The sequence below is a fragment of the Oncorhynchus keta genome, chromosome 13 (genome assembly GCF_023373465.1).
Source record: "Oncorhynchus keta strain PuntledgeMale-10-30-2019 chromosome 13, Oket_V2, whole genome shotgun sequence".
Taxonomy (NCBI): domain Eukaryota; kingdom Metazoa; phylum Chordata; class Actinopteri; order Salmoniformes; family Salmonidae; genus Oncorhynchus; species Oncorhynchus keta.
Genome location: NC_068433.1, coordinates 15,271,446 through 15,298,974, shown reverse-complemented (window position 1 = coordinate 15,298,974; position 27,529 = coordinate 15,271,446). Strand labels below are relative to the sequence as shown.

The 27,529-nt window shown below is 46.1% G+C and overlaps 1 protein-coding gene and 1 long non-coding RNA gene across 3 annotated transcripts; one reads left to right on the top strand and one right to left on the bottom strand.

Moving 5' to 3' along the window:
• Positions 1 to 1,425: 1,425 nt before the first annotated feature.
• Positions 1,426 to 24,323, bottom strand: LOC118392703 (DNA-directed RNA polymerase II subunit RPB1). Its single transcript, XM_052459429.1, is given in 30 exon segments — positions 1,426 to 5,225; positions 5,228 to 5,248; positions 5,251 to 5,490; positions 5,650 to 5,799; positions 6,863 to 6,976; positions 7,280 to 7,466; positions 7,802 to 8,005; positions 11,570 to 11,752; positions 12,570 to 12,775; positions 12,899 to 13,106; positions 13,249 to 13,512; positions 13,738 to 13,943; positions 14,942 to 15,047; positions 15,753 to 15,924; positions 17,154 to 17,337; positions 17,573 to 17,795; positions 18,113 to 18,316; positions 18,514 to 18,608; positions 18,809 to 18,977; positions 19,116 to 19,325; positions 19,541 to 19,751; positions 19,941 to 20,065; positions 20,186 to 20,318; positions 20,669 to 20,889; positions 21,240 to 21,401; positions 21,511 to 21,792; positions 21,981 to 22,157; positions 22,701 to 22,837; positions 23,012 to 23,144; positions 24,007 to 24,323. Coding segments are annotated over 30 exon segments (5,907 nt in total). The 5' UTR covers positions 24,094 to 24,323; the 3' UTR covers positions 1,426 to 4,332.
• Positions 24,324 to 24,439: 116 nt separating this feature from the next.
• On the top strand, positions 24,440 to 27,009 carry LOC118391913 (uncharacterized). Of its 2 annotated transcripts, none has more exons than XR_004827260.2 (2): positions 24,440 to 25,098; positions 26,494 to 27,009. It is a non-coding gene; the product is annotated as an uncharacterized LOC118391913 (long non-coding RNA). The 2 variants fall into 2 exon arrangements; XR_004827259.2 differs by having other exon boundaries at positions 24,440 to 25,167.
• The last annotated feature ends 520 nt before the right edge of the window (positions 27,010 to 27,529 follow it).

The window sequence follows — 27,529 nt, the reverse complement described above, 5'->3', positions numbered from 1 at the left end:
AATAACCTGCAGAAAAAGTAATGAGAGAGAGAGAGAAAAGCTAAGGAAGCAGAGAGTGAGAGAAGGGCTGGAAAGAGTAAGAACAGGGTGTGAGAGTGTGGCATTAGTGAGACAAAATTAGCAGAATAGAATAAGAAAGAGTTGTGAATGACTTTGTGGCATGAGAATGTGTTTATCTTTATGATTCAGCCACTATTCCTTCACCATAGCAACATAACCAAACTAACCAGTATTCATATGGCCTCTCCCATAGACACACCTTGTATGGTGAACACTTACCTGACTGAGTGCCCAATATATAGTGATATGACCTCCTACACAGTGACAAACTGCACAATCACCAGCCAGGACATTCTTATGTGGTTCTACAGGGACCTAATTACACTTTGACCCTTGGGGGATTCCTTAATGATGATAGTGGGCTAGGCTGACATTACTATTTCTTAACACTTACATTTTTTTACTTATGTGGGGCACTGATTTTTAGGAGTGGTGTCCAGCAAACTCCATAACTTGAACCTTGTTCCACATAGTACGTTTTTTGTAAGGTCAATCCAGACAATGGTGTCTGCTAAATATGAACATCTGTAGTTCCTCTCATTTGGTCAATATTTCACTGTTATATTTATATTGATATGTATTGATTTAATCAAGGCAACCTAAACTGCACATTTTGAGGCCCGTCTACATCCTCAGTATTTCCCTGGAACATCCCATTTGGATTACCAAATACACCAACCAAGATGGAAAAAGAGAAGTCCACATTCTAAATAGACTCAAGTGTGTGACTGTGATTCAGTGTACTATCAGGTGACTGGAAAATAGTCCTCTTTGGCATTCAATCAGTATTAGGCTCCAGTTCCATTTCAGCCCCTACACTTTGTGTTCACAGATCTTAAATAACCAATGGTCTCACAGGCTTAATGGAGTGTCTACCATGTTCCTTTCACCTATTCATATTTTCCAGATCTTTTGACACGGAACGTTTAGGGGCTAGGGTTAGCGGATGTTTGAAATGGAACTAGGCCCTAACATCTGTAGCCATGGCGACAGCTGGCTCTATGTCACTAAACCACCAACCAAGGAGAAGATGTGTAAGGAAGTGAAGCAAGCTCTCCTGTCATGCAGGGTTGTTAACTTGGAGATGACTTGTATAGCAGTAGCTATGATATCTATAGTGATGTGCCCTGAAAAAGAAACCAATAGCCCCTTATAGCGGTTTTATTGTATAGTCATATGGGGCCTATTGATCAAAACCTCAGATCCAGAATGCGTTCACCCTAACCCTAAATTCTAGGTTTACCCAGTAGAAGGTAAGATCTATGGAATAATTCCTCTTACACATTTCCACTTATATAAAAGGGATTTGTTAAATCACTCAGCTTACTGGTAGTGCTGACAACTCTTACAAATAAGACACACAACCTGTAGTAAAACTTTATTTTTTTTCTCAAGTCAAAAAAACAAAACATACAGAGAATGACATATTGGATTGATTTCAATACAGTGGCAATTTTAATCCTTCCTTTTCCCCAGACACCCTGTCCAGTCTGTTCTCCAACTCAAGAAAACCCTGTCTCTCCTACGACACACACACACACACACACACACACACACACACACACACACACACACACACACACACACACGAGTCCTGGTATGTTTGAATTGACTGGACGACAGGTAAATCAATGGGATATGATGGTAGTGGACAAAGTCACCATGTCATGAGGCGATGATGGGAGAGACCAACTGCATGGATTTCAACAGTGTATTGCCAACACCTGTATCCAATGCAGGTGGTACAGTCCAGTCAATTCAAAATCACCCCTGTTGAAACGCATACGTTCCCGACCATGATTCAGATTAAGATCCCGACAAATTCAGACTGCATCAGAGTACCAGTCCCACCATGGAAGTCCACAGGCATCGAATTCCATTCCCTCAGGACTCCCAGTTCCATACAGTACTCCACCGCCTTCCCTCCCACCCACGCCGAGATTACCAATCACAGGTACATACACTGGTAGAAAAAAGGACAAACACCGATTTCAGAAAATAATCAGTATCACTTGTGGATGAAGAGGGGGGAGGGAAAGCCAGCTAGTCCAATCAAAAGCATGTCCTATTGCTTGGAGGGAACACCAGAGGAAACACAATCTGTGTTCCATAGTCATACAGGCAAGAGAATCAAACACTTGTCCACTTCATCAATCAAACTAGGCCTAGTAAAGTGTAAAGAGCACCCAGAAGTGAATGTTAAGTTTGTCTATGCTTGGTCCGTGGTTTTCATAAGCTTCAAGGATTCACTGGCACACTAATGTAGTGGGTAGGGGGATGTAGAGGCCAAAAGTGCTCCGAAATGGCTGGTCTCCTTTGTTAAAAACCACTGAACTGAAACTGACGCTTCTAGAGAAGTGAACTCAACTGAGGGCCTATGTCGCCCTCTAGTGGTCAAGCGCGTAACTGAAAACACTAAGCTGAACATTGAATTCTCTTCCTTAACTGCAGTAGAGCCACTTAGCGGAAGCCTCATGAATGGACTGCATGCAAAATTGTCCTTTCTACAACTGAAAGAGAACGCGGCGGCCATTTTGGCCCAAATTGGAGCCGGAATGGCAGAAACTGAACAGGGCGATTGGGAAACAGAATGGAAGAGACCTTAAGGGGGAGAAATCGAACAAACCCCCTCCGTTCCCTGCCCCTTCATCCAAAGTACCTGAACACAGACACTCTTTGCAAACCGCTCTTACCAAGTCAGAAGCAAATGAGAAAAAAAACGTACAAAAAAATCATTGGATTCTCAATTTATCCTCTATACTGATTCACACAAGTAGTACGTTTCTCTTTTCTTTCTTAAATAAATTGAACGAGTATTGAACAAAGTATTGAGAACTCATTTACATTTCCTAATTAGAATTATGGAACACGTATTATTGAAAGGTGGGAGGGATTTCAAATAAGAGCGCTTCAACCTAAATCTGGATAATTAAAATGTATTAGCAGGTTGCTACTCATTCCTAAACAATGACAGAAGCAACAACACCGACCAACTAGTTTCCCTATTCCACCTAGAAACGCCCCATTCTCTCCTGAAACCAAACAGAATCAAATAGTAATAATATTATCTCATTCTAAGTCTTTCATAAACCTCATACTTCCCAGTATTTTAAGAAAGAAGTGGTTTGCTGGAAAAATCAGCTTTTTAATGTTGTACACAAGTCTCATCTAATGGTGAAGAGCACAGGGATGCTGGTGGCTGGTTTTGACATCTTTCAGGCTTGTCTTTGGAAGTGAGGGTAAAGGGGTTTATTTGGAATGTCATAGAGAGGTGACAATACGTCACCATCTCCCTTTCGGGTTTCTGCATCCATGACCTGACCATCTGTCGTCCTCGGCAGTCTTCAGCCCTGGACTATGTGCTGCAAGGAATACATACAGCTGCAGTATATCATGGCAACCCTTTCCACTACTCTACTTCCACTGTTCTCAACTGCACATTTGTAATCTTTTATGCTGTTCACCTCAACGCTGGCCAGTCTTCTTTAGTTTATTTAGTAAATATTTTCTTAACTCTTGAACTGCATTGTTGGTTAAGGGATTGTAACTAAGCATTTCACCGTAAGGTCTACTACACCTGTTGTATTCGGTGCATGTGACAAATAAAATTAGAAACATTAGCTCAATTTTTTCTTCCAACCAAAACAGCAACTGTAGATTTAGAAAAACTAAAAGATAAGTTTTAGTAAAATATGCAATAAAGATCACCTCAACTCTTCTACTCTTGTCTTTTTTTGGAAGCTTAAATGCTTTTTAAGGAGAGAAATACAATCCACTGGTAGATTTTTCAAGGCTTTTGGCAATACTCTCCCCTACAACTACACATCCAACAGTGAAGTTCAGAGAGAGAGACTGGGTGCTGGGAAACAGGGGGGTGAAAAGGAGGGAGGTTTTTGTCAATGTGGTAACCACATCTCCCTCCCCTCTGCTTTCCTCTAGGTACTTAGAACTCTGCTTCAGCCCCCTGCATGAAAATTAATAACAGAAACAAAACTTCTAGTTCAAAAGGCAGCCATTTCTCCTGGCTAAACTGTTCAAGTCTATCAAATACAATAGTAGGAAATATTTTTAGGGACCCCCCACCCCCCAAGTTGGACAAGGCTGGGGGTACAATGGTCCCCAAAATATAAAATTCACAAGTGGGATGCCCAGGGTTTAGTTTTTTTCTTTGTCCACCCAAACCAGCGACACCTCCAGCAGAAAGGCGATCCTTCAGTTATCCAGCCCAGGAACTTGGACTGGGGCAGTCAGCCCCCTCTTCTCCTGGCTCCCTCAGTTGTTCTCCTCGTCACTGTCATCTGGGCTGATGGCCGGGCTGGTGAGGGTGAAGCTGGGCGAGGGGTTGCTGTAGCCCGGAGACAGGGGGCTGTAGGTGGACCCTTTGGGGCTAGTTGGTGAGTAGGTGGGGGAGGTGGGAGAGTATTTGGGTGAGGTTGGAGAGTATGTTGGGGAGGTAGGGGAGTACTTGGGGCTGGTGGGAGTGTAGGTGGGCGAGGTGGGTGAGTAGGTGGGCGAAGTGGGGCTGTACTTGGGCGTCGTCGGTGAGTAAGTTGGGGAGGTGGGTGAGTATTTGGGAGAGGTCGGAGAGTACTTGGGCGAGGTGGGGGAGTATTTGGGGGAGGTGGGGGTGTACTCTGGAGAGCTGGGGGAGTATGAGGGGGAGGTAGGGGTGTATTTGGGTGAGGTGGGTGAGTAGGAGGGGGAGCTGGGGCTGTAAGAGGGAGAACTGGGGGTGTAGGTGGGCGACTGGGGGGTGAAGCGTGGGCTGGAGGGAGAGTAGGATGGGGAGGTGGGGGAATAAGAGGGGGAGGTAGGGGAGTAGTTGGGGCTGGTGGGGGTGTAGTTTGGGGAGGTGGGGGAGTAGGAGGGGGAGGTGGGGGAGTAGGAGGGGGAGGTAGGGGTGTAGTTGGGTGAAGAGGGGCTGTAGCTTGGAGAGGTGGGGGAGTAAGATGGTGAGGTGGGGGAGTAGGAGGGTGAGGTGGGGGAGTAGGAGGGTGAGGTGGGGGAGTAGGAGGGTGAGGTGGGGGAGTAGGAGGGTGAGGTGGGGGAATAGCTAGGCGAGGTGGGGGAGTAGCTTGGGGACGTAGGGCTGTAGCTTGGGGATGTAGGGCTGTAAGAGGGGGACGTGGGGGAGTAACTAGGGGAGGTTGGAGAGTACGAGGGGAGGTTGGGGAGTAGGAGGGGGACGGGGGGAGTAACTAGGAGAGGTTGGGGAGTAGGAGGGAGAGGTTGGGGAGTAGGAGGGGGAGGTTGGGGAGTACGAGGGTGAGGTGGGGCTGTAGTTGGGGCTGGTGGGGGAGTACGAGGGGGAGGTTGGGGAGTACGAGGGGGAGGTTGGGGAGTAGCCCGGGCTTTGGGGGGTGTATCCCCCAGGAGAGCGGGGCTCGTAGGCCGGGGAGGTGGGCGAGTAGTTGGGAGACATCGCACCTCCTGGAAAAGTAGAAATGTAGAGACATGAGAAATAAAGAAAACTTGTACACAGAACATCAAGCTTCAGTCTTATTTCTATAACATGGAAAAAGGTAATGCAGTCACTCCTGTGTCATTTGGTATTTCGAACCAAACTGGTTGTTTTGTATGGTGACCAACCTGGAGAGGGGATGTAGGGGCTGGCTGGCCCCGGGGACCCAGGAGATCCAGGGGTAGGGGACCAGGCCGGGGAGTAGCCCGGAGAGAAGCCACTGGCATCGGACGCTGCGCTGGGAGAGAAGCCTGCTGCTCCGGGAGTCATCCCGCTACCTGGAGGTCAGAAAGAGTCAGGGCATGAGTCAACGGAACAGTAGAGAGAGTCAGGGCATGAGTCAACGGAACAGTAGAGAGAGTCAGGGCATGAGTCAACGGAACAGTAGAGAGAGTCAGGGCATGAGTCAACAGAACAGTAGAGAGTCAGGGCATGAGTCACAGAACAGTAGAGTCAGGGCATGAGTCACAGAACAGTAGAGAGTCAGGGCATGAGTCACAGAACAGTAGAGTCAGGGCATGAGTCAACGGAACAGTAGAGAGAGTCAGGGCATGAGTCAACAGAACAGTAGAGAGTCAGGGCATGAGTCACAGAACAGTAGAGTCAGGGCATGAGTCACAGAACAGTAGAGTCAGGGCATGAGTCACAGAACAGTAGAGTCAGGGCATGAGTCACAGAACAGTAGAGTCAGGGCATGAGTCACAGAACAGTAGAGTCAGGGCATGAGTCAACGGAACAGTAGAGAGAGTCAGGGCATGAGTCACAGAACAGTAGAGAGTCAGGGCATGAGTCAATGGAACAGTAGAGTCAGGGCATGAGTCAACGGAACAGTAGAGAGAGTCAGGGCATGAGTCAACGGAACAGTGAGTCAGGGCAGAACAGTAGAGAGAGTCAGGGCATGAGTCAACGGAACAGTAGAGAGTCAGGGCATGAGTCAACGGAACAGTGAGTCAGGGCATGAACGGAACAGTAGAGAGTCAGGGCATGAGTCACAGAACAGTAGAGTCAGGGCATGAGTCAACGGAACAGTAGAGAGTCAGGGCATGAGTCACAGAACAGTAGAGAGTCAGGGCATGAGTCACAGAACAGTAGAGTCAGGGCATGAGTCAACGGAACAGTAGAGAGAGTCAGGGCATGAGTCACAGAACAGTAGAGTCAGGGCATGAGTCAACGGAACAGTAGAGAGTCAGGGCATGAGTCACAGAACAGTAGAGAGTCAGGGCATGAGTCAATGGAACAGTAGAGAGTCAGGGCATGAGTCAATGGAACAGTAGGGTCAGGTGGGATGGACCATGCTGTACCCCCGGGATATTGTCAAAGTCCACCCAGGTTGAGCCTTACCAATGCTGGGGGACCAGGCACCATAGGCGGGGGTGGCTCCAGTGTTCCAGGGGGTCATGGCAGGGGACATGCCACTCATGGGGCTAGGCGCCGAGCCAAAGAACATTCCGGTGGCTGTGGAAATGAAGACACATTTTAGACCACATTTCATATGTGCATACTTCATAATCTATCTTCATTGAGATGTATCCATATACATGACTTGATAAATGCATGGATACTTTGAAGTCAAACAGACATTCTGAGAACATACGTGTACACATTTCCTATGTTGTTCAATGAGTCCACACAAATACATTTCAACATACAATCGAAAATGTAAATCTGGTGATTGAAAACGTCCATAGGGTGAACAATTCCATTTAAATTCTTGCTTAATTGTATTATTCACTGTGTGGAATATTTGTAGCCACTCACGTCCAGCCACGCTGATCCCAGGGATGTTGGTGGGGATCTCCATGCCGTATTTGCACTTCTCAGCGTCCAGCAGCAGGTCGAAGCAGCCCGTCCCGCAGGGGGCAAGCTGGCCCAGCATAATGTTCTCAGACACACCCTTCATAGGGTCACTCTCCCCGTGGGATGACGCCTCCATCAGCACATCCACCTGGGACAGGGAGGGAGTGTAAGAACAGGAGGCCCCCTTTTCTCAAATCCAGACCTCGAGGTCAAAAGTAGCTTAATGCTGATTTTCATTGTTTCCCCACTAAGGTCCGATCCAAACCTGGGAACAAGGTGAGTGGAATCTCTGGCCAATCAGTGACACCTGGACCCCCAGGTTAAGTACTGGACATTTGAGTACTCCTACTATTAAGGATGGTGACTAGAATTGTTACGCAAGTCGTAAATATGTTCTAATGAAAAAACAAACTTATACCAATACATCTGCAACATCCTCCCCCCGCCCTTCCACTTTTCCCTGTCCCCTCACGTGACTCTTACCGTCTCCTCAAAGGAGCACTTCATGAGAGGTCCCGTGTCCTGTCTGTTGATGCCATGACGTGTGATAGCCATCAGGTGACCGCGGCACGTCATGGTGTCGCAAAGCAACGACAAGTGGCGGTAGTTGACGTAGGAACCGTCAAAGGAGATGACGTGGTTCAACTCCCTCTCCAGCGCCTTACGTACAGCCTCAATACCCAGTACCTAGAAAGGAGGGGAATGAGTTATGAATATCGCAAAAATACTGACTGACATGTTTGGGCTATGCGGCAATTCATGTACTTTTCAGGTTTAGCAGTGGAGCAACATTTTTCATATATACACAGTACAGTGCCTTCGGAGAGTACTCAGTAGACTTTTTCCACATTTCGTTACATTAGAGCCTTGTTCTAAAATGTATTAAATAAATTAAAATCCTCAGCAATCTACACACAATACACCATAATGACAAAGCGAAAAGAGATTTTTTGAAATGTTTGCTCATTTATTAAAAATGTAAAACAGAAATACCTTATTTACATAAGTATTCAGACCCTTTGCTATGAGACTCGAAATTGAGCTCAGGTGCATCCTGTTTCCATTGATCATCATTGAGATGTTTCTACAACTTGATTGGAGTCCACCTGTGGTCAATTCAATTGGACATGATTTGGAAAGACACACACCTGTCTATATAATGTCCCACAGTTGACAGTGCATGTCAGAGCAAAAACCAAACCATTAGGTCAAAGGAATTGTCCGTAGAGCTCTGAGACAGGATTGTGTCGAGGCACAGATCTAGAGAAGGGTACCAAAAAGGTTCTGCTGAATTGAAGGTCCCCAAGAACACAGTGGCCTCCATCATTCTTAAATGGAAGAAATTTGGAACAACCAAGATTCTTCCTACAGGTGGCCGCCCGTCCAAACTGAGCAATCGGGGAAGAAGGGCCTTGGTCAGGGCGGTGACCAAGAACCCAATGGTGACTGACAGAGCGCTAGAGTTCCTCTGTTGAGATGCGAGAACCTACCAGAAGGACAACCATCTCTGCAGCACTCCACCAATCAGGCCTTTGTGGTCGAGTGACCAAGGCACATGACCGCCCGCTTAGTTTGCCAAAAGGCACCTAAAGACCTTGAGAAACAAGATTATCTGCTATGATGAAAGCAAGATTGAACTCTTTGGCCTGAATGCCAAGTGTCACGTCTGGAAGAAACCTGGCACCATCCCTACGGTGAACCATGGTGGTGGCAGAATCATACTGTGGGGATGTTTTTCAGAGGCAGGGACTGGGAGACTAGTCAGGATTGAGGTAAAGATGAACAGAGCAAAATACAGAGATCCTTGATGAAAACCTGTGCCAGAGCACCCAGGACCTCAGATGGGGTGAAGGTTCAACTTTCAACAGGACAACGACCCTAAGCACACAACCAAGACAATGCAGGAGTGGTTTTGGGAAAAGTCTCTGAATGTCCTTGAGTGGCCCAGCCAGAGACCGGACTTGGACCCGACCTGTAATCGCTGTCAAAGGTGCTTCAACAAAGTCCTGAGTAAAGGGTCTGAATACTTATGTAAATGTGATATTTCTGTTTTTTTCTCCTTCTAAAAACTGTTTTTGCTTTGTCATTATTGGGTATTGTATGCAGATTGATGAGGGAAAAAAACAATACGATCAATTTCAGAATAAGTCTGTAACCTAACAAAATGTGAAAAAATTCAAGGGGTCTGAATACTTTCCCAAGGCACTGTGTGTGTGTGTATAAAAAGTATTTAGTCAGCCACCAATTGTGCAAGTTCTCCCACTTAAAAAGATGAGGCCTGTAATTTTCATCATAGGTACACTTCAACTATGACAGACAAAATGAGATTTAAAAAATCCAGAAAATCACATTGTAGAATTTTTTATTAATTAATTAGAAAATTATGGTGGAAAATAAGTATTAGTCAATAACAAAAGTTTCTCAATACTTTGTTATATACCCTTTGTTGGCAATGACAGAGGTCAAACGTTTTCTGTAAGTCTTCACAAGGTTTTCACACACTGTTGCTGGTATTTTGGCCCTTTCCTCCATGCAGATGTCCTCTAGAGCAGTGATGTTTTGGGGCTGTTGCTGGGCAACACAGACTTTCAACCCCCTCCAAAGATTTTGTATGGGGTTGAGATCTGGAGACTGGCTAGGCCACTCCAAGACCTTGAAATGCTTCTTATGAAGCCACTCCTTCGTTGCCTGGGCGGTGTTTGGGATCATTGTCATGCTGAAAGACCCAGCCACATTTCATCTTCAATGCCCTTGCTGATGGAAGGAGGCTTTCACTCAAAATCTCACGATACATGGCCCCATTCATTCTTTCCTTTACATGGATCAGTCGTCCTGGTCCCTTTGCAGAAAAATAGCCCCAAAGCATGATGTTTCCACCCCCATGCTTCACAGTAGGTATGGTGTTCTTTGGATGCAACTCAGCATTCTTTGTCCTCCAAACACGACAAGTTGAGTTTTTACCAACAAGTTCTATTTTGGTTTCATCTGACCATATGACATTCTCCCAATCTTCTTCTGGATCATCCAAATGCTCTCTAGCAAACTTCAGACGGGCCTGGACATGTACTGGCTTAAGCAGGGGGACACGTCTGGCACTGCAGGATTTGAGTCCCTGGCGGCGTAGTGTGTTACTGATGGTAGGCTTTGTTACTTTGTGGTCCCAGTTCTCTGCAGGTCATTCACTAGGTCCCCCCCGTGTGGTTCTGGGATTTTTGCTCACCGTTCTTATGATCATTTTGACCCCACGGGGTGAGTTCTTGCGTGGAGCCCCAGATCGAGGGAGATTATATCAGTGGTCTTGTATGTCTTCCATTTCCGAATAATTGCTCCCACAGTTGATTTCTTCAAACCAAGCTGCTTACCTATTGCAGATTCAGTCTTCCCAGCCTGGTACAGGTCTACAATTTTGTTTCTGGTGTCCTTTGACAGCTCTTTGGTCTTGGCCATAGTGGAGTTCAAACAGGTGCCATTAATACAGGTAATGAGTGGAGGACAGAGGAGTCTCTTAAAGAAGAAGTTACAGGTCTGTGAGAGCCAGAAATCTTTCTTGTTTGTAGGTGACCAAATACTTATTTCCACCATAATTTGCAAATAAATTCATTAAAAATCCTACAATGTGATTTTCTGGATTATTTCCCCTCATTTTGTCTGTCATAGTTGAAGTGTACCTATGATGAAAATTACAGGCCTCTCCTCTTTTTAAGTGGGAGAACTTGCACAATTGGTGGCTGACTAAACACTTTTTTGCCGCACTGTATATATATATATATTTTTTTAAACTTTATTTGTTATCATTTAAGATTGTGAGTCAATGTCCCAGCTTGCAAGCTGTGAGTTTGGTGGCCATTAGACCTTTTGTGAGATTTTTTAGGCATGCCTGTTTGTATTTTTCCTTCCTGTATCTATTGGTTTCTGTCACCACCCAAACATAATTCACTAGGGCTCACCGACCCAAAGGAGTCAAGACAGAGCTGGCCCTGGACACAACGGAAGGTTGTTGTCTCCCTGGGCACATGTGCATCGAACACGGTCATAAAAATGCTGATTTCTCACATTAATGCACACATTTTGGTTACAGACCATGTACCTAGGTAGGCCTACGACCCCTAGTCTTAGCGGGTGCTACAATATTAGCAGGTTAGTTAATAGGTTTCGTAACACCATAACTACCGTAGCAATCGGTTGCCATCATAGCTATCGGTAACTATCACAACTAGCATAGCTATCGGTAACTATGGAATCTATCCGTACCGTGAAGATCTCTACAATATCGTTGGAGGTGGTCCTGACAGGGTCCACGTCCTTCTCACTGAGGACCCTCATCAGTCCCACGCCATCTGTCTCCAGGATCCACTCCTGCAGGGCCTTGAACTCTCCCTCCTCTGTAATGATGATCTTCTTCTTGTTGTCGGTCTGGGGCAAGTGCATGTACACCTAGGGAGAGGAGACAGACAGGACGAAGATCAATAGCTGATGGGTTAACGATCTGGATAGGTTTCAGCCATATTGTTAAGGTCAACCAGTGTGTGTTAAGTCAGTGATAATGTAGTAACAGATAAGGGAGGTAGCTTAGAGTATTAGATGGTAATGTAGTAAAGGATAAGGGAGGTAGCGAAGAGGTAGATAAGTGAGGTACGTCTGGTAAGACAAGGGGTGGGTGTCTATTTGTCAATAACAGCTGGTGTGCAATGTCTAATATTAAGTCTCGAGGTAGACCACACTATCTATATTTTTCGTATCCGTCTATTTACCTCCACAAACGATGCTGACTGCTTATGGCTTTATACAGCTCGTTGAGTGCAAAAGCCTATAAGCAAACAAGAAAATGCTCATCCAGAAGCGGCGCTCCTGGTGGCCGGGGACTTTAATGCAGGCAAACTTAAATCAGTTTTACCTCATTTCTACCAGCATGTCACATGTGCAACCAGAGGACAAAAAAAAACAACTCTAGACCACATTTACTCCACACACAGAAACTTCAGCTCGCCCTCCATTTGGCAAATCTGACCATAATTCTATCCAAAAACTATAGCAGGAAGTACCAGTGACTCGCTCTATACAGAAGTGGTCAGATGACGCGGATGCTACAGGACTGTTTTACTAGCACAGACTGGAATATGTTCCGGGATTCATCCAAAAGAATTGAGGAGTATTAGGGGCTGAGATGTCAAATGGTGCCCTACTGAAGTTAAGACATCAGACATTATGGTGTATTTTGAGTGTGTGTGTGTGCACGTGACCCCTCGGTGACCTTGCTGATCTGCTCGATGCCCTGCAGTGTCATGTCCGTCAGCATGTTGGACTCGATGCACCTCAGGAACACGTCGTCGTCCATCTTGTCCACCACTTCCTCATCCTCATGGAACTTGTTCTCGTCGCTGTTCATGATGCGAATTCGCAAGACCAGCTTCTCGGCGTTGTCGTCATTGAAGATACAGTTCAGATCATCTCCGAAACCTTCAGGGAGAAAAAAGGTTGCATTTTGCAGTAGGTTGTGTAGGGATTATATGGTCCTTTTTACTTACAACACTTCCTTATAGATCCATCAATCGGTGTTTGATTGTGTTCACTCATCCCCACCTGCATTGATCTTCTCTGCGATCTGCTCCATGGTCAGCTTGCGGTCAGTCATGTGTTTGCGGTCGAGCTCGATGCGGAGGAGCCAGGGGGAGATGCGAGTCACGTCAAAGTCGGGCATCTCATAGTAGACGTTGACCCACTCCTGGTCCTCCGTCACCACCGTGCTCTGGGGGTTAGGGTCGTAGTAGATGGCTGTGTTGGCCGTCACCTGGAGAGAGGAGGAGAGAAAGAGAGAGGTTGATAATCGTTGTATAAATCAGTATGCAAAGAAAAGGAACAACCTAAGAAAGGAGATAGTTGGCCGAAAGTTGTTGACTGTGGTCTACCACATCACATTCTCCACTGTTCACCTTTCTGAGGGTGGTGTGTTCCAGCCGACAGAGGATATCCTTGGCCCTCTCGGCGTCGCGGGCCGCCTGGCCCAGCAGGAACACGGTTAGGGAGGGGGTCTTGGGCCGCTTGGAGATGTTGATCAACTCCTTGAGACGCGGCACGCCCAGAGTGACGTTCTTGGCCGACACACCAGCGTAGTGGAAGGTGTTCAGGGTCATCTGGGTGGCGGGTTCTCCCAGCGACTGGGCTGCTAACGCCCCCACCATCTCACCCGGGTGGGCCTAGAGGACAGAGAGGGAGGTAGAGAAGTAATTACATTAAATTATTATGATTTAATTAGATTAGTGTAATAAAAAAATATCCCATCAAGCTCTAGGCTATCCACTATCCATTTACACGGTCCATTTCAATCTAATAACATCTTTAGTTCATAGCAACCAGTTTTGGTGTTGACCCTCCACCTTCCAGTCTCTCCCAGCATGCTGTGCGTGTATAGCTCTACTCACAATAGACTGGTTGAACTTGCTCTCGATCTCCCCCAGTAGCCAGTCGTAAGCCTCAGTGCTCAGTCGGAACTCGTCTGTCATGCGTCGGGAGCTGAGCGTGGAGCGCAGGTGGATGTTGAAAAGCAGCGTGGCGTTCTGCTGGGCCTGTCTGCTCAGGTGGTCCTCGCCGTTCACAATCACCAGCTTCTTACTCAGCTCCTGGACACCTGCGGCGTGTAAAGGGGCGGGGAGACGTTTTAGAATGTCAGACCGTGTCATTTTATTTTAGGATTATTTAGCCTGGCTTAGTGGCTGAGTTAAAATTGCTTTATGCGAGAGAAATCTGGTACCAAGATGACAGATATGTCAACAACATTTACTTAGTTACTGAACGAAGTGCAGCAAGTCCTTATTTTTTAAAATCTAGATAGATGCATTGTACACTAAAAGGTTAGTCATTGGAATGACTAAATGAATCGGGTAACCTCTTACTGTAGCATATCAAGTGCTATGGTCTTCTAAACACAACACGTCTTTGTCTTCATGACAACAAACGTTACTGTGACCGAGGCACTTGGTGGCCAATTCAGGCTTGAGATACGTAGAATTAACGTGGATTTAAGTTAATAAAACAAGTCCAACATTTTCTGACTTCAGTACATGTCAAGTCAACTTACTTCCAAGTCTGAATTAGGGCCCTTGAAGCACAATACTGTACGCCGTGTAGTGCAGTACTGAGTAAAGGATCACACCACATCTCTCAGCACCCTAGTCTTCAGTGTTAGGACTATGGTCGGGCACCAGAAGCCGTCTGTAAGGAGTGCAGCTTGGGAGTAGGCCACAGGCCAGACTAGAATCACTTTGTCCACATGATTTGTGAATCATTCCAATGAATGACATGGTTGACAATGGGTGTGATCAACTTTCACCTATCAAGGTCACTTCATGTGATGGTGTGATAGCTGGTGTGGTGGTGTGATAGCTCAGAGGCCTATTCACAATCCAAGTGGCCATAGAAAATGAATGGCATCAACCTTTTACAACACACCAGGGCTAATCAGTACCGGTCTGCTTAGCGTTTCTAACTATAGTTATAATTGCACTCGCCTGGTGTCCCAGGTCTGAATCAGTCCCTGGGTTACAAACAGAAGTGTTCTAGCACATCTTTAGACGGTCTACAATATGGGTCTGTGGTGACTGCAGAGTGTATGACTGTGGTACCCACCCTCTACCACTCGAAGGGGGTTGAGGTCTGTGGGGGTGCGGGGGTTGATCCGGAAGATCTTCTGGGCGTTCCAGATCATCCTGGCCAGGTTGCATGGAAGCACCACCTAGTGGGGAGCAGGGACATCGGTCTTTACAATACTAAAGAAGTTAATGCATTGGGCTGAATCGGTGGGATATGCTTGCAGTGGTGACATGTGGGAGTGGGAGAGTTCCTGGGAAGACATGGAAGTGAATGAGTGTGCATGTGTGGAGATATGTACGTGTGTGGAGAATCAGGAGGTGCGCAAATAAGCCAGTGTGTGTTCATATGCTTTTTTTTTACACCGTTTTCTCCCCAATTTCGTGGTATCCAATTGTTTAGTAGCTACTATCTTGTCTCATCGCTACAACTCCCGTACGGCTCGGGAGAGACGAAGGATGAAAGTCATGCGTCCTCCAATACACAACCCAACCAAGCCTCACTGCTTCTTAACACAGCGCACATCCAACCCGGAAGCCAGTCGCACCAATGTGTCGGAGGAAACACCGTGCACCTGGCAACCTTGGTTAGCACACACTGTGCCCGGCCCGCCACAGGAGTCGCTGGTGCGCGATGAGACAAGGTTATCCCTACCGGCCAACCCCTCCCTAATCCGGGCGACGCTAGGACAATTGTGCGTCGCCCCACGGATCTCCCGGTCTTGGCCGGTTACGACAGAGCCTGGGCGCGAACCCAGAGTCTCTGGGGCACAGCTGGTGCTGCAGTACAGCCGGGAGGCCCAAGTGTGTTCATATGCTTGTGTGTGCGTGCGTCTCAGTCTCCCTCTCACCTTGCTGTCCCCAGTGGGGAAGATGGCCCTCAGAATCTCTCTGTCCTCCTTCATCTTCTCATACTCTCTCTCCAGGGCACTCTGCACCTGGGCATTGGTCATCACGTCCTTCACAACGTCCTCCTGCAGGGTGCGCCGCAGCGCCCGCTCATTGGTGCAGTCAAACCTGAACCTAGTGGTCGTGGGAGGAGGTTTAGGGAGGGACGGGTTAAGAGGGGAAGAGGTTTAGGGAGGGACGGGATAAGAGGGGAAGAGGTTTAGGGAGGGACGGGATAAGAGGGGAAGAGGTTTAGGGAGGGACGGGATAAGAGGGGAAGAGGTTTAGGGAGGAACGGGATAAGAGGGGAAGAGGTTTAGGGAGGGACGGGATAAGAGGGGAAGAGGTTTAGGGATGGACGAGTTAAGAGGGGAAGAGGTTTAGGGAGGGACGAGTTAAGAGGGGAAGAGGTTTAGGGAGGGATAAGAGGGGAAGAGGTTTAGGGAGGGACGGGATAAGAGGGGAAGAGGTTTAGGGAGGGATAAGAGGGGAAGAGGTTTAGGGAGGGATAAGAGGGGAAGAGGTTTAGGGAGGGATAAGAGGGGAAGAGGTTTAGGGAGGGACGGGATAAGAGGGGAGGAGGTTTAGGGAGGGACGGGATAAGAGGGGAAGAGGTTTAGGGAGGGACAGGATAAGAGGGGAAGAGGTTTAGGGAGGGACAAGTTAAGAGGGGAAGAGGTTTAGGGAGGGACGGGATAAGAGGGGAAGAGGTTTAGGGAGGGACGGGATAAGAGGGGAAGAGGTTTAGGGAGGGACGAGATAAGAGGGGAAGAGGTTTAGGGAGGGATGAGTTAGGAGGGGAGACCGACAGACTGACAGTGGAGAGTTACATTTACATTTACATTTAAGTCATTTAGCAGACGCTCTTATCCAGAGCGACTTACAAATTGGTGCATTCACCTTATGACATCCAGTAGAACAGTCACTTTACAATAGTGCATCTAAATCTTAAAGGGGGGACCCTGAATGTGTGGCCTGTGGACAGTGAGCTGCGATCCTTAAGAGTGTTGGCATTAGAGTCTATGTGATAAATAAGATGGTCGTGGAGAGGTGGAGACTATGAAATCCAGTGTTTGGGGTTGTCGTTACACTGTCAATCATTACGAGAAGAGAAGAACCTTAGTGAATCCTCGAATGACTAAGATGCAATATGACATTAACACAGAATTCAGTGAGAGCCCCAGTCTGGTCCCAGATCTGTCTTTCCCATACAGCTAACTCCTATGCTTGTTGCCATGACCTTAGGCGTTGGCAAGACAGCTCAAACAAATCTGGTACCGGGTTAGGTGAGCCGAATTACACCACACCCAAAACTCTAGCCGTCATTGTCCTCCCCGGCAATCCCACTTCCCTTCACCACTCACTTCTTCTCGAAGGCCTTGTTGGAGGGTTTGAGCGTGGCCATGTTCTGGAACTCCACAGCCTCTCCGGCCAGGCCGTCCTCTCCGTAGCGCAGCTGCACCACCTGGTTGATGGAGTTCCTCACGGTGGCGTCGTACTTCACCATCACAGACTCCATGGACTTGATCAGACGACGCTGGATGTAACCTGAAGGAACCAGATGAGGAAAGAGGTTTGAAGAGCATTTCAACCACCGGGTCAACTAGCTATGCGATCACGTCTGTAGTCCCCTCTCCCTAATCGTGTCGGGGTCGTAACCTTCACCCCTTCTTACCCCTCGTACCCTTCATTAACCAGTGCTTCTAACCAGCTTAAACCCTGAACCCTAACCCCTACCCGTCTCTGTCCCTAACATCGCTCATGCCTCAGCCCCTTCACTCACCAGTTTCGGCGGTCTTCACAGCCGTGTCAATAAGCCCCTCCCTGCCTCCCATGGCGTGGAAAAAGAACTCCGTGGGCGTGAGGCCAGCCAGGTACGAGTTCTCCACGAAGCCTCTGCTCTCAGGGCCGTAGTCATCCTTGATGAAGTGGGGGAGCGTGCGGTGCTTGAAGCCGAAGGGGATACGTTTACCCTCCACGTTCTGCTGCCCCACCACAGCAATAACCTGAGGGCCACAGAGAGAGTGATGGTGAGACAAAGAAGACAATTGAAGTTAGTGGGTGTAAATTGAGGACTGTTTTCTGCCGTCATCCATATAGGAATAAAGTGCCAATGATTTTGTGCCATAGTGACCCATCGATGTCTGAAACAACCCTGGGTCGTGCTCGGTAGAGCACACCCTCGTGAACATCTTTAAAGCATTTTTAATGGGAAACTAAAATGTGCATTTCTTATTGGATAGGTTGAGGTAGTCCCTGCCTGTTTCAAAAAAATGTTCACCTTTCTGAACACAGCCCTGTTTTTTAAGACCCCTGGACGTACCTGAGAGATGTTAATCTTGGACCCTTTGGAGCCGGCCACCACCATGGACTTGAAGTTGTTGTACTCAGACAGGGACTTCTGGGCGGAGGAACCCGTTTTGTCACGGGCGTCATTCAGGATGCGATTCACCTGGTTCTCAAAGGTCTGCCTCAGCGTGTTACCAGGGGTGGGCTCCAACTCATTGTTGTGGGCCTTCTCAATGACCTGGAGAGGAATGCAGGAAGAAAATGTGACAGAGTTAGATAGTGGAGCTTGGCTAGGGATCACATCTATTCTACTCCATTCTATATTTTTTCTAAGGAATTTTCAGGGGATTCCCTCTTCGTGAGTACAAGAGGAATTATTTTTAAAGGAATATTCTGGAACTTTGAAGAAAGCTCCCGATGAGAGAAGGAACTTACCTCTATTACATCCTGCTTGGCCTTCTTGATGGTGTTCTGAATGTCAAGGTAAGTCTTTGCGTCAGCAATAGAATCACCAATACCAATAGAGGCACCTAGAGAGAGTATATGATAATTAAGAACAAATGGAGGTAATATTGACTAAAATATCTGCATTTAGATGAGCTTATACACAAAATGGAACCAGTTTACTTCAAGTGGATTTCAAATGAGTTGCCTTTTCCTCATCTGACCATTCCACCCACTGATGCCCTCCTCCAGTACCCACCCAGCTCAGCCCAACCCAGGTCCTTACCCTCAATGAGCAGCCAGTTATTGACCACCGTCTGGATGTTGGAGTAGAAGAGGCGGGTGACGTCGTGGCCCATCTCCAGGAAACAGATGTGGACCAGGGAGCCAGCAGAGGTACCCAGGGACTTCTTACACAGGATGCCCATGATCAGCTCTCCGTTCTCCACTATCACCTGGGATGTACACAATGACAGAAATAAGACCCTGTATTCTGCACACACTAACAATACAAGAGGATTTTTCCCCTCCAAATCCTCATTACCACATGAGCATCTCAGGGTGTTTTGCCAGCTGAGTGTTCAGTATTTTACCTTGGTGTCCCCAGGGGAGATGTGTTTGTATGGCCCACTGTCCTCCTCGTCTGGATGGGTGCTGTGTGTTCGGATGGCATTGATGTGGCCCGGGATGATGAGGCTGAAGATCTGCTTGCCCGTCCAGAGTGGCCGGGGCTTCAGGATGGCTGGCTGGGGCACCTTGCCGTCCCACGTGGACAGGAACATCAGGAGGTTCATCACATCGCCCTTGGGGACAGATCATGTTCCAGAAGATGTAGGAAGATAAGTGTGTTTTTCCGAAGTGTGTGTGTGTTTTTTGTGATCGTCTTCAACAATCTTACTCCAACTTTTACAAGTGTTACATTTTTGTTTAACATGTACAACATAGTGCAGTGTATTGATGTCTAAAATTCCTGACAAACATTGACTTTGGGCTGATCAATCCGTAATGCCCTCCTTACCCGCTCTAGGAAGACATCCCTCTTGGTGAACTTGCGCACCGCGGTGAGGGTGTCCTGCACGATGCCCATGACGGGCCTGTTGGACTGGGGGGTGACGATCATCCGAGGCACCATGGCAAGCTCCTGGATCTCAGCTCTCGTCTCCAGGGACTGGGGTAGATGCAGGTTCATCTCGTCCCCGTCAAAGTCAGCATTGTACGGGGTGGTTACACTGTGGAGCAAGAGGGAGGAGGGATCCAAAGTGGTTAATGTCACCATTCAGGATCTGTTTGATGTCATATGTTCAATGATATGTAATGTGTCTTATGCGTTAACATTTGCTTTCAATTAGAGAAAATTGGGCGTGTCCTGTAACTGGCTGACAGACTTGAATGGATCATTCAGGACTTGATAGTAGTACCTGAGGTTCATTCGAAAGGTGGACCAGGGCAAGATTCGGACTCTGTGCCCCATCATAGACATTTTATGTAGCGTGGGCTGTCTGTTGAAGATAATGATGTCACCGTCGCACATATGTCTTTCCACCTGAGGGAGGCAACAATGAGTTTGTAAAAGTGACATTGCATTACATCAAGTTCATGTCAATCATATTCCTTAGAAAACATTACATGATAAATTACGACCATCTGGTCTTTTGAGGGTTACCTTGTAGCCAATCTGCAGGTGAAGGTCACTTGGTTTGGGGTGAAACCGCAGGTCGATTCTGTCCCCGTTGTCGCGGATGATATATTTGGCTCCGGGGTACTGACTGTTGCCTCTGCGCACCAACTCCTGTAACCTGGAGACATAGGACAGCCAGCATTAGAACCAATACACAATTCTGTCAGTTTAATCAATTACTTTATCTCAATGAAATATAGGTAGATGTCAACGTTTCAGGGTGTGCCCGTCAACGTTTCAGGGTGTGCCCGTCAACGTTTCAGGGTGTGCCCGTCAACATTTCAGGGTGTGCCCGTCAACATTTCAGGGTGTGCCCGTCAACATTTCAGGGTGTGCCCGTCAACATTTCAGGGTGTGCCCGTCAACATTTCAGGGTGTGCCCGTCAACATTTCAGGGTGTGCCTGTCAACATTTCAGGGTGTGCCTGTCAACATTTCAGGGTGTGCCTGTCAACTTTAAAGGGTGTACCTGTCAATGTTAAAGGGTGTGACGATTTCTGGGAAGGTCATGTTGGCTGCGATGGAGCGCGGGACACCCACTTGGTCGATCTGGAGGTTGGGGTCGGGGGTGATGACGGTTCGGGCGGAGAAGTCCACACGTTTCCCCATCAAGTTACCTCGGACTCGCCCCTCCTTCCCCTTCAGGCGCTGTTTGAGGGATTTAAGTGGGCGGCCAGATTTTTGCATCGCCTGGGAGTTGAGATGGAAGTCAGAGATCAGCACAGGCATATTCAGAACAGATGATCCTTTACAACTATCAGTAATCATTGAAAACTAAATAAACCCAGTTATGGGTTGAATAGTTGTCCGTCTTATCAGCATAACAAAATAACAATTTTAAAGCATCCAGTAGTCTGTGAATGTATTTTGAAATGTATTCTGAAATTTTATTTGGTGTTACTTCTAATTTAATTTAATAGTCTTCAATTCAAACAAAAACAGTAAGAGTAAATCTTTATAGTAACACTACACATCGGCAAGAAGTACAGTAATGTTGTGCCAATTGGTGCCCTCCCAAGTGTCACTGCAGCCGTGCGTACCCTGGGCAGGCCTGGCAGCTCATTGTCCACCATGGTGGCCACGTGGAACTGCAGCAGCTTCACGTCCTCGGCGATGACGTGGGCCGCCGCGCCGCTCTGCTCGTTCCGCCGCAGCTGGTTGTTGATCTTGACGATGTCGGCCAGCTTGTGTGTCAAGTCGTCCTGGGCGAAAGAAACAAAAAGGATACGATGTGGTTAAACAGAGGTAAACGACAGAGGTAAAAACTTAAACAATCTCTTTCTCTTTAACAGTTAGTCTTTCCAGGCCCACCTGGTTACGAGCAGAGCCCTGCATGACAACGGCGGGCCGGACAGCGAGTGGTGGCACGGGGAGTACTGTGACGATCATCCACTCGGGCCGGGAGAACTTGGGGTCCAAGCCCAGGATGACATCCTCCTCGTCCGAGATACGCTTGAAGATCTCGTAGACGCGCTCTGGGCTCAGCAGGATCTTCTTCTCCTGCGAGTCCTCGTTCACGTGCTTCCACTCGGCGTACAACTCCAGGCCCGACCGGCGGATACGCGGCTGGTAGCGCCCACAGCCACCGTGCCCCTGGGAGTGTCAGGGAGAGAGTGTGTGTGCATGGGAGAGAGTGAGAGGGTGTGTGTTACAAGAAGAAACAGAATCAGACACATGTGACTAAGGGAGATGAAGCAGACAAAGAGAACAAAAAAAAAGACATGTTTTAAGTATCGATGGCCTATAAATGACATGTCGACAAGCATCGCCGGTGAAAGTACCTTCTCCTTAGTGATGTCCTCACTGTCGTGCTCCTGCTGGTCCACTCCAAACTTGTTGTCCATCTCCTCTCCGCCCTCGCAAATGTTCTTGCCTTTACACAGGTCGTACACGTGGGTCAGACGCTTCCTGGGCTGCCCCTTGGACTTCTGCAGGATGTCTTTGATCTTTGGGTTATTCTAGAAGGAAGGAAAGACCATCACATCACACCATCACATAATTTATGGGGCAGCAGGTAGCCTAGTGGTTAGACCATTGGGGCCAGTAACTGAAAGGTTGCAAGGTAAAAATATGTTGTTAGGGCCCTGAACAAGGCAGTTAACCCACTGTTCCTAGGCCGTCATTGAAAATAAGAATTTGTTTTTAACTGACTTGCCTGGTTAAATAAAGGTTAAATAAAAAAAATTATCTAAAATAAAAATCAACAAGTCATTGGAATGTGTAACGCAATTCCCAGGACTAATATGCAATCATTAGCATGATTTATTCAATAGTGCTTATACCCATAAAATGACAATCAATTACACATATCAGGAGTTAATGTAGTGCTATATATTCTGTGTGTATGCTGTGCAGCGCAGATGTTTGGAGGTATAGCGCTGGTCAATTTCCATTAGCCTCACAAGAGAATCGAATGCTGGAGCAGATTAGTAAATGTTACATATAGGTTGCGTAGCTGCACTGTAGGTAGTGATATGAGTGAGGAATGGAGGGTTACTGACCGTGTCGACCAGAAGCTTGGAGCACGAGTAGCAGACACATCGGAGAACCTTCATGATCTTGTTGACGAAACCCACGTGGAAGACAGGCTTTGCCAGCTCTATGTGGCCGAAGTGGCCCGGGCATTCTGTCATGTTGCCTGAATAGCAAAAACAACAATGCTTTGTTGACAACATTTCAATACAGTAGTGGTGACCTAACCTTAACCACAACTGTTTGGGTTTGAGAATAAAAAATAAAAAGACTATCAAATTCAAAACAAGTGTTTTATTATCATTGAGATGAAAATTGATTGCCTGGTAACTTTCGGTACCTGCACACGTTTGACACCTTCCGGATCGTTCGATGACCCCTTGTCTGGGGTCCATCAGCCCACCAAGTTTAGGACGTCCTCCTTCTGTGGTCTCGGGGTACTTGATTCCCCCTTCTGTGACCGACATCCGTTTCTACAGTGACACATCCATGGTCAACATCAAATCCGGTTCCAAAATATGAATAGCCCAAATACATACACAAAACAATAAGGCTGTCACAAGTTTACAACAACATTGGAAAAACCAACCTCTTTCAGGCCACATGGGAAACTAAATTCAAATAAATAACTGCTACAAAATGGGTAACTGAATCAAGATATGACAGTACCTACACTTCAATTAGAACATGGTGGTACACTTCGATCAGTTGCATTTCTAAACCAATATTGGGTACTATCTGACAAATCACTTGTGTGAGGACCAACTCATTAGATGAACATCAATTGGAGGCGAGGAATTGACAATGCAATGATTACGGACTGTGTAAACAACGTACTCTATTATACCAAACTAATAATAAAACAAAGTAAAGAAACATGCATAACTTTGACTTTATTGACGTGACCTTTTATTACGATGTAGCTCCCACATATATAGGTCATAACAAGAGGGAACATCTAGACTTGGCTAATGTTTGTGCATTTAACTTTTAGGGAACACCAATATAGCAGAGCAAAATAGCCAAGTTCAGTAAAAGTAGCTAAAAGTTGTCTTTGTTTACATGTAGAACTTTCTATATAAAAAGGGAGTTTGATTCATGATATGGCTTAGCTCAGATGAAAAATACTGTGTGTGCTGAAAGTTGGTCGAACTTCCTACAACATGCTGTTTCTAGCTCAAGCTCCAACATGGCTTAGCTAGCTAGGCTATCTGCAAACGAATTGCTACATCCATTTCATTGTCATAATACATTATAGGTATTATCATGTACAGGTAAGATCAATGTGAACGTTCATAAAGTAAACGAATCCCCCCACCCCAAAGCAAAACCTACAAGCTCATCTGGGCTGATGATGCCGAATTGCACTCTCTTGATGAGGCGCAATGGGCATGCGCTGTCGCCGGAGGGCGGTCCGTGCATCCTGTCTATTCAAAGAGAAGCGTCCTCCCTCGGCACGCCGCTTTTGTAAGAAAGAACAGCTTTAAATGCCACCAGGACTCTGGCCAAGCCGCCAACGGTGACCGGAATGTCTCCGAAGGCGATATCACGAAGACCCACGTTGGTTATTGCCCTTGGAGTCTATTTATTTACGTTTTACTCCTATCCACTATGGCTACCAGCTAACCCCTTCCCTTTTTCTGATCTACACTCCAGTGCGCTCTACGCGCATCTGAGTTTGAAAGGAGCCAACGCGTGTTTATATAGACTGGATACTTTGGTACAGGTTGACACACTCAACGAAGCAGGGGCTGAACAGTCAGGAGGCGGGTTATGGATCTTTGTAGTAAAACGTTAATTGGCTACACAAGATCATAACATGAATAATACATTTCATAAGACGCATGACCAATTGTAGCTTACGTTCTCTTCTTTAGCCAATTGAAACATAAAGCAGGCACTAAATTGATTGAAATGCTCACCATTGGTCAGAACAGAGCAGAGGCGGGGCTACAATGTAAATATGGTTGTAGTTCTATAAATATTCAATAAAATGCAATGTGGTTGGTCAATTACATCATTAATATACATTAATAAGCAGAGATTAACCAATGGCTATAGAGATACGATGGCGTTGGAAAAACCCGCCTTATTTCCGATGTTTGCCGAACTTCACCGATTCTTATTTTTCCTCTCTAAGCTATTATTTTTTTTAAATCCGTGTTGTCTCGTTCGTCTCGCTCTGGATCGGCTACAACTCTTGGAAAAGAAGCTCGTTCACGAGGCCTACCTCGACCTTTCGGAAGTCAAAGACATATTTCAAGTGGTTTTTCGCTTAGTATTATTATTTTTAAACCAGTTAAAACTAGTTATTTTTCTTATTTTTTTAAGAAGATGTCGAAGTTACTATTACTTTACAACAACATTTTGTTTTTTTACGGGACTACGCGAGAATCCTCGGTCTCAAGTGGAAACCATGCCGGCGTGGTCAGTGTTATTTGAAGTACTCCAACTGGGAAAATCCGACAAAAGCCTGCGGTGTTTAATACAATAACGGTGAAATACGTTACCGTAATTTATAACGGGAAAGCTTGAAATACTAGTTTTTAGAGTACATTTCGTTAATGTTATGTACATTTTTATTTATATTCTGAAATAGGGACGAGTTTGGAAGGCCACGTCTAAAACGAAGTGACCCAGCTTGGCTTTGGCGGTAACTGTCTAGACGGCAAGCCAAAGTCTGTAAAATCAGGTTTCCACATAGTAGTACTAGAATATTTGGTGCCGCAGAAAACAAGAGTTTGTTCCAATTAGGCACCACACCTGACCAACTAATTGGTTATTTCGGCGATTGCCCAAATTCAACACACTTTCCCCTTTCACTCCAGGACCCGGGTTGCCTACCCCTGGCTAAGTAGTTAGCACGATGTAGCTCATGTTAGTTGCCAGCTAGCTAACGTCGGTATCCCTTTGTAGGCACTGTTAAAACCCGCGATTGAATAGGCTATGTAACTAACGATGGAAAATTAGCAACACACGTTTTATACTATTTTTAGCGCTGGTTTTATTTAAATATCACCGAGTACAATAGACTCAATGGCTTGCTAGTTTCATTTTTTAAATAGGAAAACATCTAGCTAATATACCTAGCTAGTTACAAGAAAAATGGCATCCGGAGCGACCAGGTAACGTTAACTGGCCAACCTCAGTCACTAGCTACCCTGTTGGTCAGATGTATAAATATGTTGGCTAAGTCTGTAAATTCATAGAAAAAAGGTTGGCACGGAGTTTTTTAGTTTTGATATAGTTACGATCGTTGGCTACCGAATTGCTTAAGTTATTTGTATACGTGTTGCGTAATCTTGCTAGTTAGCAGAGTTGGCATGCTAACTTTAATCTATACAACATGGTCAAAACACTGCTGGTTGTCTGTCTCTCGGACGGAGTAGTTAACTAGCAGCTCATGACATTCTCTGGTCGTCTTGTTTTTTTTTTCAATATCGTTGCTATACATTTATTTTGGTTGATACTTGAATGTTAATTCATGTTTTGTTTTTTTTGGGACCATTTTGTTTCCCGTTTTAATTGCCAACTACTACCAACTAATTTAACGTTGTACATTTAACGTTGAAACCCCGTCTCAACATGGCGGTGTTGTGGCTTGTGCTTCTTGTTGGCAAGAAAAATGGAGTCCTGTTAGCTACCAGAGAAACTGAAAGTTAGCGTTCAAGCAGACCTGTTGTTTGATATACTTTTAAATAATAGATGTGTTGTATAACGTTGACAGCTTACATATTCAGGTACCATCTAAATTGAGTTCAGGGATTGTACTAACTAGGTAGCGAGCTATTTCTCCGTTTCACGAATTTCCTGTGTCACTAGGTACCAGAAGTGTTTTCACCATGGAAGGACCTGGTTGTTGCCACTGACTGGCCCAGGAGTGGACCAGCCACTGTAGACATTGTTCACAAAACTCTTGCTACAGAACATTACCACAAGACCAAGAGGTCTTCAACTAAAAATGTACACCTAAAAGCTGATGTAACATATTGTAGAATGTTGTCCCCCTTAACAACTTTTTTGTTTGTTGCATGAGTGTGTAGCCAGGAGGACTTTTTAAAGACTAGAGCAAGTAGGTTTAACAGGGAAGTTGTTAGATATATGATCACATTGATTGCACTGCATCGGTTGATTTTTAAACGGCACGTCCATAAACCAATCAGTTTGCATTACCGATTTGCAAATACTTTTCTTAGTGGCTAGGCTCTTCTGTATGCTGCTCCTTTTTAAAGTATAGAATGGTAGTTGCAAATGTACACCCCCAATTGTTGAGTGATTTTTAAATGAAAGGATTGTAGTAACTGTATTTTGTTTAAAGTAATAAAGAAATCAAAGTTACTTATTGACTCTGTTTATGTGTTTGGGAATTGAAGGGTGTTTCACTGTTGACAGCATGAACATGCCACTTTGCTCTCATTTATTTGGCAGACTCTGTATATGACAGTTGTCAAGTTCCCACCCTCAAAGTGCATATTTGGCCTTGTGTTTTAGGTTATTGTCCTGCTGAAAGGTTGAGGATTTTGCCTGTGCTTAGCACCATTCTGTTTCTTTTTTTAATATCCTGACAAAAACCCCAGCCCTTTCCATTAAAAGCAAACCCATACTATGTGGCCACCACTATGCTTGAAAATATGGAGAGTGCTACTCACTAATGTGTTGTATTGGATTTGACACATATTTTGCCGTATTACTTTAGTGCCTTGTTGCAAACAGGATGAATGTTTTATTCTGTACAGGCTTCCTTTTCACTCTGTCAATTAGGTTAGTATTGTGGAGCCCCTACAGTGTTGATCCATCCTCAGTTTTCTATCACAGCCATTAAACTCTAGCTGTTTTAAAGGCACAATAGGTCTCATGG